Source organism: Callithrix jacchus, chromosome 12, assembly GCF_049354715.1.
Source record: "Callithrix jacchus isolate 240 chromosome 12, calJac240_pri, whole genome shotgun sequence".
Taxonomy (NCBI): Eukaryota; Metazoa; Chordata; class Mammalia; order Primates; family Cebidae; genus Callithrix; species Callithrix jacchus.
The window spans coordinates 103,937,367-103,950,612 of NC_133513.1; the positions used below are offsets into that span (position 1 = coordinate 103,937,367).

General features: G+C 34.1%; 1 protein-coding gene across 8 annotated transcripts in view; it reads left to right on the plus strand.

Annotated features, from left to right (window-relative positions):
• The window catches only part of SHOC2 (SHOC2 leucine rich repeat scaffold protein), an 86,735-nt gene extending 73,969 nt beyond the window's left edge, over nucleotides 1-12,766 (plus strand). For all 8 annotated transcript variants that reach the window (XM_078346486.1, XM_009010273.5, XM_035269067.3 and 5 more), the window contains 5 exons: nucleotides 3,923-4,111; nucleotides 6,574-6,696; nucleotides 8,254-8,391; nucleotides 8,721-8,838; nucleotides 10,728-12,766. In XM_078346486.1, coding sequence (XP_078202612.1) covers nucleotides 3,923-4,111; nucleotides 6,574-6,696; nucleotides 8,254-8,391; nucleotides 8,721-8,838; nucleotides 10,728-10,936 — 777 coding nt within the window. In that variant the 3' untranslated portion in view covers nucleotides 10,937-12,766. The remainder of the gene's footprint in view (nucleotides 1-3,922; nucleotides 4,112-6,573; nucleotides 6,697-8,253; nucleotides 8,392-8,720; nucleotides 8,839-10,727) is intronic.
• Nucleotides 12,767-13,246: the final 480 nt, after the last annotated feature.

Genomic DNA, 13,246 nt, shown 5'->3' on the forward strand with positions numbered 1-13,246 from the left:
TAGCTGGGATAAAAGACATGCACCACCACACCCAGCTAATTTTGTATTTTTAGTAGAGACGGGGTTTTACCATGTTGGTCAGGCTGGTCTCGAACTCCCGACCTCAAGTGGTCCACCCACCTTGGCCTCCCAAAGTGCTGAGATTACAGGTGTGAGCCACCACACCTGGCCAATATAATACTCTTCTTTTAAAGTTGACTTTATCAGCATTATTAGTCTTTTACTATTGAATTTCCTTCTTTTCCTACCTATTTCAGCATGTCAGCAGTGGATGTTTGCTTATAGTTCAAGCATATCTTACTGTAGTAATATAACAAAAGGATTGTGGACTTATGGATTTAGTTTTGCAAAGTCTTTTTTGTAACAAAAATGTCTTACATAACTGCTCCTACTATGTTTTATCTTGATAGCTTTTGTGAGTATGTGTATGTATGTAATCAAATTAGGAATAAAGTTTCTTTAAGACCAGGTGCAGTAGCTCATGCTTGTAATCCCAGCACTTCGGGAGGCTGAGGCAGTCAGATCACCTGAGGTCAGGAGCTCGAGACCAGCCTGACCCTGTCTTTACTAAAAATACAAAAAATTAGGTGGGTTAAGTGGTGGGCACCTGTAATCCCAGCTACTCAGAAGGCTGAGGTAGGAGAATGGCCTGAACCCAGGAGGCGGAGGTTGCAGTGAGCCAAGATCACGCCATTGCACTTTACTTCTATAAGTAAAGTCTGTGCAACAGAGGTAGACTTCATCTCACTCACCCCCCCTCCCACCACAAAAAAAAAATACTATGCTGCCATAAAAAAGGACGAGTTCTTGTCCTTTGCAGGGACATGGATGAACCTGAAAACTGTCATTCTCAGCAAGCTGACACAAGAACAGTAAACCAAACACCCCGTGTCCTCATAAGTGGGTGTTGAACAATGAGAACACATGGACACGGAGGGGAACATCACACATGGGGGTCTATTGTGGGGTGGGGGGGCTAGGGGAAGGGATAGCAGAGGGTGGAGAGATTGGGGAGGGATAACATTAGGAGAAATACCTAATGTAGGTGACGGGGGGATGGAGGCAGCAAACCACCATGGCACGTGTATGACTGTGTAACAATCCAGCAAGATCTGCACATAATGTGTCCCAGAACTTAAAGTATAATAAAAAAAATTTAATTGATATATATCCAGCCTTATTGTCAGTGAAATGAAACTAATAATTACTGGGTACCTGTTAGGATATGTGGGTTTTCCTGGGAGCTTGATAGTAATGTGACCTCTTGGGGCTCCAGTCCCAGTCCCACTGAACATGGGAAAGTGTGAAGTCTTATTTGAAAATAATCAGTATGCTTTGGAAGCAGCATAATCTCAATGAAAATATGAAATTACCTGCATTTATAATAAGGAAAACGAAATCCATTAGACAGCACTTATGAGATACTGAAGCTGGGTTAGGCAAGAAATCATGAAAGTGGTTTCCAATAAGGGCATATAAATAGCTGAAATCAGAGCTGCTAAAATGACTGTTTTGCCATTTGAAGATTCTCTGAAAATGGACTTATTTTAATGTAGAAATACATATAAGGAAAAGGAACTTAAGAATTTGAACCACATATTCCTAAGGTATGAGTCTAGGTGCTCTACATGTATTATCTCATTTAATCTTTGCCATAAACCTACCAGTTACTGGAGTATCCTCATCAAACAGCGATTTAAGAGAAGTTGTATTTTTAGCTGTATTTGTTACCTTAAATATTTTTCTGGAAGTATGGTAAGAGCTATATTGATTATCTAATTAATCCACTAAAGTTGACAAAACTAAGTAGAAGATATAAAATAGGAACCTAGATGTGTCTGATTCTGGAGGAAAAAAACAACAACAACTGGTTTCACGGTGTGACTAGGAAGTGAGCGCCTGAAGGGCTGCCTTCTTGTTGCCCCTTCTCAGATATTAACATTTTATCATATAAGTCAGTTCAATAAAGTCAGAATAATAAGAATCACATTTTGCCATGAGGCGCAATAAAACTCCTTTATTTTCAGTTGAGTAGCCTGTAGAGATTTTTCCTGAATTGACTGTCATGCAGTTTTCTCGCCACAGTTTTACCTGTGTTGTTCCTTTTTGTGTGTACAACAATACACAAATGTTCAGGGTAGCTTCTTAAAGTTCAGTATAAAGAACAAGTTTCAGTTCTCTCTATAATTATATCCTCAATTATATAGTTACTTCATTCCTTCAGATGGCTTTGTCAATTACACTGACACCTCAGGTACTAAGTCTTCCATTTGCTGATAGTGGACAACTGAAGTGTGAGCATTCATTTAAAAACATACACATCTCACACAGTGCTTGCTTCTTTCTGCTTGTGCTTGTGTTTTTGCTTTGAAACTAGAGTGTTTCTTCTGTTTCTCTGAGTACTTTAAAATGTTTTCGGCCTTCAAGATCTAGCTCACTGTCAGCCTTCATCCTGTTTTTCCAGTTATTCCAATATTCTTTGCTTTGAATTTAAATAGAGAAAGGATTTAAAATGTAAGCACTTACTCCCTAATAGGTATTGTAAAGTTATTTATGTATTTTATCACTTTTAGTCTTCACTGTGACCCATAGAATATTATTATTTGGAAAATGAATACGCTAGGTTCTGAAAAATAACTTGGGGAAGTCACAAGCTATTAAAACAGTTTATAAGGCCAGGCGCGGTGGCTCAAGCCTGTAATCCCAGCACTTTGGGAGGCCGAGGCGGGTGGCTCACTAGGTCAAGATACCGAGACCATCCTGGTCAACATGGTGAAACCCCATCTCTACTAAAAATACAAAAAATTAGCTGGGCATGGTGGCGTGTGCCTGTAATCCCAGCTACTCAGGAGGCTGAGGCAGGAGAATTGCCTGAACCCAGGAGGCGGAGGTTGCGGTGAGCCAAGATCACACCATTGCACTCCAGCCTGGGTAACAAGAGCGAAACTCCGTCTCAAAAAAAAAGAAACCAGTTTATAGCCTGTACTAGTATTTCTCGGATGTTAATGAGCATGCATATCACCTGGGAATCTTGTTAAAATGCATATTATGATTCAATGGGAGTGGGGCCCAAGCGTCTGCATTCCTAACAACCTCCCAGGGTATGCTGATACCGCTCTTCCTTGACTCAGACTTTGAATAGCAAGAGCCTATTCTGTATATTGATTATATACAGTCATATATTATTTTCTCATTATTTCTTATCTATGTACTTTACTTCTATAAATAGAGCTTAATCTTCTTAACCACAGAGATATCTTGGTAATACCTGAACATTTAATACTTTGGTAGGAGGCTAAAGTAGGGGAAGATGGGGTTATGTGCTAAGTAAATACTTGTTTGATGGATCCATATATGCCCTCAGAAATTTTACCATATAGAAAAGCAGTGTGTTATGCAGTATCAGGAAGCATAATCATCTACTGAATTTAACAGTTCCTAAAAGGAATCATGTTAACCTTAATGATTTAGAGATAGGTATATAACTAAGACCTAGGTAGGATTAGTCACACAGCCATTGGCAGAGACAGGACTCAGATCTGGGACTGTCTGACACCAAAGTTTCTACAATGTAGAAGTTTCAAATTAGTCACCTGTGAGGCCCCTCTCACACACAGACATGTTTTCCTTACTTCATACAGTGTTTTAAATAAACTGAAGCCAAAGAATAAAAATTTGGAAAATTTTCTGTTTTTTTCCTATAAAATCTGGAAATCTACATTGATTCCACATTTCTGTGAGGCACCAATCTGCTAGAGCTGTGTAGTGATTGTCCCCCTAGAGAGGTGCTACAAACTTCCCCAACCAGTCTCTGTCATTTGTCACCCACAAAGCCCTTTGAAGCATTTGTGTTGGGTCTGCTCTCAATATAAAATGAGTCTCATCACAGTACTAATTCTTATGTTTATTTTGTTTTTTACAGAGTCTTTTATCAAGTCTTGTGAAATTGAATAGTTTGACCTTAGCTAGAAATTGCTTCCAGTTATATCCAGTGGGTGGTCCATCTCAGTTTTCCACCATCTATTCCCTCAATATGGAACACAATCGAATCAATAAAATTCCATTTGGAATTTTCTCCAGAGCGAAAGTATTAAGTAAGCTGAATATGAAGGTAAGCTTATATTTATATTAGGGGAAGGAATTGCTTTAACTGGTACTTCCAGTAATATTTGTGTTCTCTAATTGTGTGTGGAGCGAGTACTCAGTGATGAATCTAAACTGATAATAAGACATTTCCGAGCAATTTGTATCCGATAACAAATATCTTAGAACTGTGTGTACCCTTAGGAATTTGTCCTAAAAAAATAATCATGGTCCAGCTTAGTGGCCAATGTGCCTGTAATCCCAGTGCTTCAGAAGCCTAAAATGGGAGGATCCCTGGAGGCTAGGAGTTCAAGGCCAGCTTGGGCAATAGAGTGAGACTTTGTCTCGTAAAAACCTTTTAAAAATTTTAAAAATTAGCTGGCCTGTACTATGAGCTACGTGGAAGGTTGGGATAGGAGGACTGCTTGAGCCTTAAGTTCAAGGCTGCAGTGAGTTATGATGGCACCACTGTACTCCAGCCTGGGCAAGAGAGCAAGACTCTGTCCCCCATCCCCTCAAAAAAGGAAATATGAATGTCTGTGAAAGTATAGTTGTAGGGATATGTATTGCAAAACTGTATTTCCATAGGTACCAACTTATTAATAGAGGTTTAATTTTGTTAATTTATCTTTAGTGGAATAGTGTAGTCATTAAAAATGATATTTCAGTCTAAAAGAATACTACATACTAATTGAAATAGTCTCATTTCATCAAGTAGAAGAAAGTTAATGCATGTAAAAAAACCTCTTCCTGCCTAGAGTTTTCGAAAGCTGTTTTTAATATGCTTAATTACATATTAAATATCTTTATAAATATAGCTGTTTTTTTACCAAAATGTTTATCTTTAGAGATCAGAATTATTTATGGGTGATCTTTAGTTTCCTTTTGCTTATCTGTATAGTCTACAGTGATTGAGTTTCACATTTGTAATGAAGTTTATTGCAAAAGGAGAAAACACTTGGAAAATTACCAAGTTCAGTGATTTAATTTGTACTTTAGACCCAATGAAGATAACTGAATTGGCCACTTAGCTAATAGTATTCTTCTGTCATGATGAACCATTTGAACATAGTTATGGTTCTTTAAACTGTAATCTTAAATGTATAATTTTTAAATTCCATCCCCACTTGTTCATAAATATGGTATGTATCTTTTATGATGATTCTTTGGAAGTATATAATAAGTAAACTAATGGAAATTCAAGGTACTCTTAGAGTTTTAATAACTGTAAAATTTGTTAATCACTCTGGTTATGAGATTTAACAGTGGAAATGGTGTTGATTCTGAACATTTATTTTGTAGTAATAGGCTTAAAACACAGTGGTTCAGGTGTTCATTAGTTTATACATTTGCATATAAATAAGCTCTAGTAGTAAATTTTAAACAATGAAAATACTTTATAAATCATACTATAAGTATTAGTAGTTTAGGCATAGATAGGCAATAAGCTTACATAGCATAATAAATAGAAAACAAGTTTAAATATTACAATAAAAGAAAAAGTTGGTTTTCAAATAGATGTTTGCTACTTGGGATTTCTTTTATGGGTCATTTTGTGTGAAATGAGATGAGTAATCCATGTGCAATGCAGCCAATTTTAAAGATACAGATGAACATAAAGGATATAAAATATTGCCACTGAGAGGTAGCATCACTGTTAACATACTGGCATATATTGTTGGTATTTAGCTGGATAGGGTATTGATTATCCTCTCCCACTACCCCTAACACGTAACAGTGTGGTAAGAGTCATTATTGATGAAAGTGTACTTTGTAAGTGAATAAGTGGAAGCTGGAAAGATAGTAATTGACATACTTTTTTTTCAGTGAATAGCCATGTCTAGTTTTTAAACCAAATTAAGTTCATATTTACTGTTTTTATCATCTGTTTTAGTGATGAAAACATTTTGCCATTTTTTGTTACAGATTTTTAAAGTGAAGTGGTAAATGCCTGTTTAGTGTTTTTATGATTTAATTTGTTGTATTTTTAAGACTATTTTTTCCTCTCCTACTTTACTGTTCAGCACCTCAAGAATTCCTGAGCTCATCCTGGTTTCCTTAAGGGCTGTGATTAGATATTTTCTTCTGTTATTTTCATATCTTTTTTTTTTGTTTTGTCTTTTGTTATTTGCTCAGGATAGCATTGGCTATTCTGGATCTTTTGTGGTTTGTATAAACCTTACATATTTTTTTCTCTATTTCTGTGAAAAATGTTATTGGTATGTTTGTAGGACTTGAGCATTTAATTTTTATTCAGTGATTTCTGCATATTATTGTGAAATGGTAAAAACATCATATTTATCATAGGGTCTTTGAAATCTCCAGTGTTTCACTGTCTGGTGTATTTTGCTATTTCCATTACAAACAAATCATGTAAGGGATCTTTTTAAGATGTTGTTTAATTAAGAATTCTCTTTCCAAAATGTCAGGTGTATATGTGGAACTTTGTTTTTGTGGTTCTACCTTGGATGCTTTTTTTGTCGTTGGCAGGACAATCAGTTAACATCACTTCCCTTGGATTTTGGAACTTGGACCAGTATGGTAGAATTGAATTTAGCCACTAATCAGCTCACAAAGATCCCAGAAGATGTGTCTGGTCTCGTTTCTCTTGAGGTTAGTATAAATGAGCAATTAGAGTACCTCAGAACCTTCCATACTTATCTCACTTAAAAATTTCAAATTGAAATATACAATTTGTATTTGGGCTAAGAGCATAATTAGAAATGTTAGAACTCACTTAAACATACAACCATAATAGGATAATGAAATGTTTACTTAAGTAGTCCAGATTCAGTGCTTCTCAATTACTCTTGCCAACTAAAAGTTGGTATGTCTGAGTACCATAAAGCATTAATATCTCTAAAAGAAAAGTTCTATAAAAGCATCTTTAGAACAATTTTCTTTTTCTTCATTCTGTTTAAAAGCTACACCATTGTCTGCCAAACTCTTGATTCCTCAGACTGGCATTCAGAATACTTTATCATACTTTTTCATGATAAAGTATGCTATTTTGTTTGCTAGTTAAGTTGAATCATCTTCGTTGTAAATCTGGTATGCATAGCTCTAGCCTTCTTAGTCCTATTGTTTTCTGTATCTAGAATTCCCTCTTACATCCCTTTATTTTCTTCTTTTGGTATGTTTTTCTGCAATTAAAGATCCATCTTACTTTCACCTCTTCAGTTAAGGATGATCTCTCATGCTTCTAAGTTCATAGAGTTTTCTTCTCTTGGTGAAAACACCAATAGTAAATATATTGTTTTAAAAAATTTTCTTCATATCCATGTATTTTAAAGATCTAATTTTTAAAATTAATAAGGTGAAATAGTATGGTTTAATGGCTAAAAGCATGGGCTTTGAAGTCAAACAAAGCTGAGTGTAATTATCTCTGTATATTTATGTACTTAACTTGCCCAAGCTTCAGTTTCCTAGGCTGTGAAATGGGGATAATAGTAATATTTACCTTGTAGAGTTGTAATTAGGATTAAATGCAATAATGCACATAATGCGTTTAGTGCAGTGTCTTACAAATAGTAAAATCAAGTGGTGACTGCTATTATTATTTTATTAGTCTTATATATATTTACTTTATTATGGCTGGTATAACATTAGGGAAAACAAATGGACATTAAAAGTTACTGGGAACCTTACGTATGTGTTTTACCTATTGCTCTTTCTCGTAACCCAGTATTGTCTCCCTGCTTTTCTGCTAGTTAGTAACTTTATTGGAACAAAGGTTATCTTCCTCTGCCTTTATTCCCCCCTTCAGTATCTTCCAGTATGCCTTTCAATGTCATAAGGCCACCACAGATAATAAATATAGTGGATTGATATAGCAAGTTTAGAAGTTATGGTTCCTTAAGTAATGGTTTGTAATAGTTTCCTATTAGATAAACATTTTAACTATTCAGTAGTTTTTTTGAAATTTAGTTAAAATTTAATTGCTTCTTCTGTTTTCATTAGTTTTGATATAATCAAATAAAGCTTTCTAATAACTATAGTGATTTTTTTTAGAAAAGTAGGTTAAATATTTTATATGTTATATAATTAAACGTTATCTTTAATATTCATTCTTTGGAAAATTAGCATTGCTTAATAAATTTTAGGCCACACAATGACAGTATAAAATTTCATTTCATGATTTGTCAAACATTATCAATAATTTCTCATTAGGTTCTTATCTTATCAAACAATCTTCTAAAGAAGCTTCCCCATGGTCTTGGAAACCTTAGGAAGTTAAGAGAGTTGGATCTAGAAGAGAACAAATTGGAATCCTTGCCAAATGAGATTGCATATCTTAAGGATTTACAGGTAATCATCCTGGTGGTTTTGTAGATATAATTAAAGTTTTTGGAATCCATTCCAAATTGCACATTTTTCTTAAGATTTTGATGTAATTCTTGGATCAGATAGACTTTGCTATTCTAGTATTAGGGCTGAGTTTTATGTTCATATAATCTGACTTTGTGTTCCTAACAAATGATATTTTGTGAAAGAAAAATCTGTAACTTAAGTGACTCTTATTCTGTCCAATCTAGTTTCCCTGTGAATTTATTTTATTGCTTAGATGTATTATTTTAAGTTTACATCAATTGTAGGAAAGAAATTTGTAACTGTCTTTTATTTTGTTAATCTTTCAGAAATTAGTCTTGACAAACAACCAGTTGACCACTCTTCCCAGAGGCATTGGTCATCTTACCAATCTCACACATCTGGGCCTTGGAGAGAACCTGCTTACTCACCTTCCTGAAGAAATTGGTATGAACCCTATGAATGCTTGACTCTGTACTAATAATTTGCTCTTGTGCATTGAAGCTGTATTTCAGATAAATATGTCAAATGCCTTATTTTTTTTAAACTGAGGTTATGTCAGGCTTAAGATTTTTTTTTTAAATAGAGCACCAGTGGTTGATTTGTTGATTGGTTTTGGTTAACTTTCCTAATGGCTGTTAGGATTGGTTTTAGGATTAATACTGTATTTGAGAATGTTTTGGAATACTTATATTTCCAGTAGGTTTTATATGAAACCTCAATTTAGAAGTCATTTTATATTTCTTCTGAATTTAAAAATTACACAGGCTTGAATTAAATTAGTAATGTTTTATGCGAAAAGAACATTTCTTTATGATATTTTAGAATTAATATTTAGTATTAACATATGGGAAAACTTAACATTTTCTAAGTGTTTTCATTTCCATTATTTTATATTATTTTATGTTATATACATAACCGCCTGGAATTTTAGACAGTGCAAGTTGTGATCTTGCTTTATAAAGAGAATTACTTGATTGAGGTCACGTAGTAATTAAATGTTCGCTTTTAAGTTAGTAATGCTGTGCATTATGTTCTCCCATCTGTAGTGCACTGTCCTGTAGGAACTATAGGTTGGTGGTTAAGAATGGTTTTGGAGATAATTGACAATGCAAAATCTAGCTCTGTTGCTTACTGGCTTTGTGACTTTAGACACAGTATGTAAACTTCCTAAGCCTCAAGTTTCTTGCCTGTAAAATAAGGATGATAATAGTAATTTCTCATAGGGTTGTTCCAAAGCTTAAATAATATCTTACATGTAAACAAATTGATTGCATACTAGCTATTATTTCTGTTAGTTTTCTAATAAATTCCACTGTCAAATATTCTGAATTTTAAAATTTAAAAATTGGAAACACATCAGGCAAATTTATACCTCTATTTCTGGTATATTTACTCACCTGACCTCATTAAATTGTTTGAGACATTTTACTAGAGAATACAGATATCCTAAGACAATCTAAGAAAAAATTTTTAAAGGACTATTTAAATTGATTTTTGGCTTACTGCCATATATGTGATAACTCTTAGTGAAAGGTTTATATTAAGTAACAAAAATTTTGTATTTAAGAAATTTATTTAAGAAAATGTCACATTATCTATAACAGAAAAGTGGTTATAGACATTGTCTATATAATAAGCTCACCTTTGGAATTTTAAAATACATATAAATAAATGTCAGAAATATGTCAAAGAAAATCTCTTTGCATTTTTGAAAAGCTCTCCAAAGAAAAACATACGCATTTTTAAAAAGCTCTCCAAGCTTGAAGACCTACCATAAAGGAAGAGGTTCTAATTTAGTTTGTGTGGAGTGTGTCATCAGGAGTTTTAAAAGTCTCCCCAATTGATTTGAATATGCACAAAGTTTGAGATCCATGGTTGTAGAAATTTAAAACCAAGAAAGGAGAATAAGAGGAAGTGTATGTTCAGTATATTTAATGACCAGAATAGTATCATGCCCAGTTGAACTTTTAAAACAGCAACTAATTTTTTAAAAAAATAATTGATTTGGCAGACTTGGTGGCTCACGCCTGTAATCCCAGCACTTGGGAGGCCAAGGCAGGTAGATCACAAGGTGAGGATTTCAAGACCAGCCTGGCCAAGATGGTGAAACCCTGTCTCTACTAAAAATGCAAAAAATTAGCTGGGCATGGTGGCAGACGCCTGTAATCCCAGCTACTCAGGAGGCTGAGGCAGAGAATTGCCTGAACCCAGGAGGTGGAGGTTGCAGTGAGCTGAAATCGCACCACTGTACTCCAACCTGGGTGACAGAGCGAGACTCCATTTCATAAAAAAAAACAAAACAGTGATAGTAATTGGATTTTTTCTTTAAACAGGTACACTGGAGAACCTGGAAGAACTGTATTTGAATGACAACCCCAATCTGCATAGCCTTCCCTTTGAGCTGGCACTCTGCAGCAAGCTTTCAATCATGAGTATTGAGAACTGTCCACTCAGTCACCTTCCACCTCAGATTGTTGCTGGGGGGCCTTCTTTCATCATTCAGTTCCTAAAGATGCAGGGTCCGTATCGTGCCATGGTTTGATACAAATCTGCTGATCCCACACACTGTTCAAAAATAGACTGCCATTAATGTTTCTTATCTATATCTGTATCTATTTATGTAGATATTGATATATGGCAGATTTATAAAGATTGCATTATGTGTTTCTGCTAATAGAGGAATCATAGCCATTTAGAATTTTTTTTAAATTCTGTACAAAAGGCTTATATAAGTTTTCTTTGCTGAATTTGATGGATGTTTTTCTGTTGTATAATCTGATATGCCAGTTTGCTTAAAACATTTGCCAACAGATTATGAAGTTATTAAATTTAAGGGACAGAGGTAGTATAGTTAGATATACTTTCTGTTAGGAAAAATAATGGGCAAATAATTTTGTTGCAACTTTTCATATACTCCCCTTACCAATTGTTGTATCTTTTTAGTATTGTAGTCCCTGAAGGTAGAATTTTTCTTTAACTTATTTTGAGATTTGAGATTTAAATTTTATGTATTGTTTACAGTCAGAGTAAATCACTGGATTTTTTTGTTTGTTTTGATTTGCTCTGTTTTATTCAGTCAAATCTAGAGTTTGTATCCTCTGCTAAAGAATTTGCATCAGCTGGTTTAAATAGTGAAAGGTATTTGTTAAAAAAAAAAAAAGCTGGCAAAGTGAAAAGACATGGTCAGAAATCTAGAATTTCTTTAATTGTGCTTCTCTTATGAGTTGTGAAGCAAAAGACCTGAAGTGAGTCTTTGGGTAGGGGAAGGGTATTGAGACCTTTTCTAGTATGAATATTTTTTAAGTTTGGGGGAAGAGAAACTTGTAGTGAAAGGAGTTTTTTTCATTCCTGAAAGTTGCAGATCCACAAAAACTAACTGGTTAATTTGGCAAATAAATAAATTACATATAAACACACACAATCTATATATGTATATACAATGCTATATAGATATGTATTTATTATATCATAAACTACAGTAGGTAACTTTAAGGATTTCTTCCTATCCTTGTACAATGACATGAATGTCTTTGAAAACTGCAATATATGTATGTTTCAAGGTTATTTAACAGTGTACTATGGTTTTATATCTTGACTTGCCTTGTACATCTTTCAATTCTGGAATATCTGTGTCTAAGCACAATATCTTCACACTGTGCTGTATTGCTGCTGAACTAAATGCACTTTTCCCCACATGTGGGACACTGGCTTCAAACAATTCGGTTCGGTATCATTACTTTTAATCTCATCTTTCCTTTCTTGGTAGTTGTTCATACAGTTATGGAAAAGAGGCACATTGCATAGAAGCCATTGGGGAGTTCAGTGGAAGTTCTGTAAGATGTGCATGTACTATTTGATATATTTTCTTTTGCTTCACTGCTTTTAGTAGTTAGCAGTATTGTTGGTCTAAGTCAGTTTGATTATTGAGGAGACTCAGAGCGACTGTGTTCTAGATGTCCTTAAAAACTCTTCCCATATAATTAATAGCTATTTTGTATAATTACATATTGCTGCTTGTTTTTTTTTTCCCCATTTAGTTGGGTGTTGTGTTTTACACAAAACTATTTTTGAATTAAGGCTATGATACTAAGAAATTTGGACTGTTGTTCTGCTTTTCCTGGCACTCAAAATCATGATTAGATTTGAGGTCAAACCTATGTTGGTAATTGGAGGTTTTATAAGGATCAGTTGAGAAATGGAAGGCAGGTGAAGATATAAAACCCTAGAATGCTTAAATGTGCTGTAAAACTATTGTAGATGTCACTGGATTTTACCAAGTAATATCCTTTCTTCTTTTTTTTTCCGTCTACTGTGGCTTTTCAGTTAAAATTTTGTTTATAAAAGGAATTTCTTTATTACAGCTCTACCTAGAGCCTGTGTGTATGTGTGGTTTTTTAAATCCGGTATCTAGTTTTGTTTATATATTAAGATGATGGAACTTGAACTTTAAAGATAGTAACTAAATGTCTTTTTTTTGAAAAAAAAAAAAAAAAAAATGGTTATTGTTTCTTAAAATGAAAATAGATACAATTTTTAAAGCATTTTGGTTCCCCTACTTTTATTTATGTTAATCTGTAACAGAAATGTAAAACGATCACAGTCTTACATGTGGAAGTGATGCTACATGTAAACAGTATAATCACAAGTTATAAAAAAGTTTAAAGAAAGTATAAAACATATGTCCTCTATAGGTTGTCACCTTGTAAGAGCCCACACATTTCATTACTTCTACCAAGAAACTAACATGGACTCTGATTAGGATATCCCTGTGAAATCAAGATATTTAATCTTTAAATAGTTTGAATATAATAAGACTACATAAGAGCTAATACTTTTTCCTGAAACTGCAATG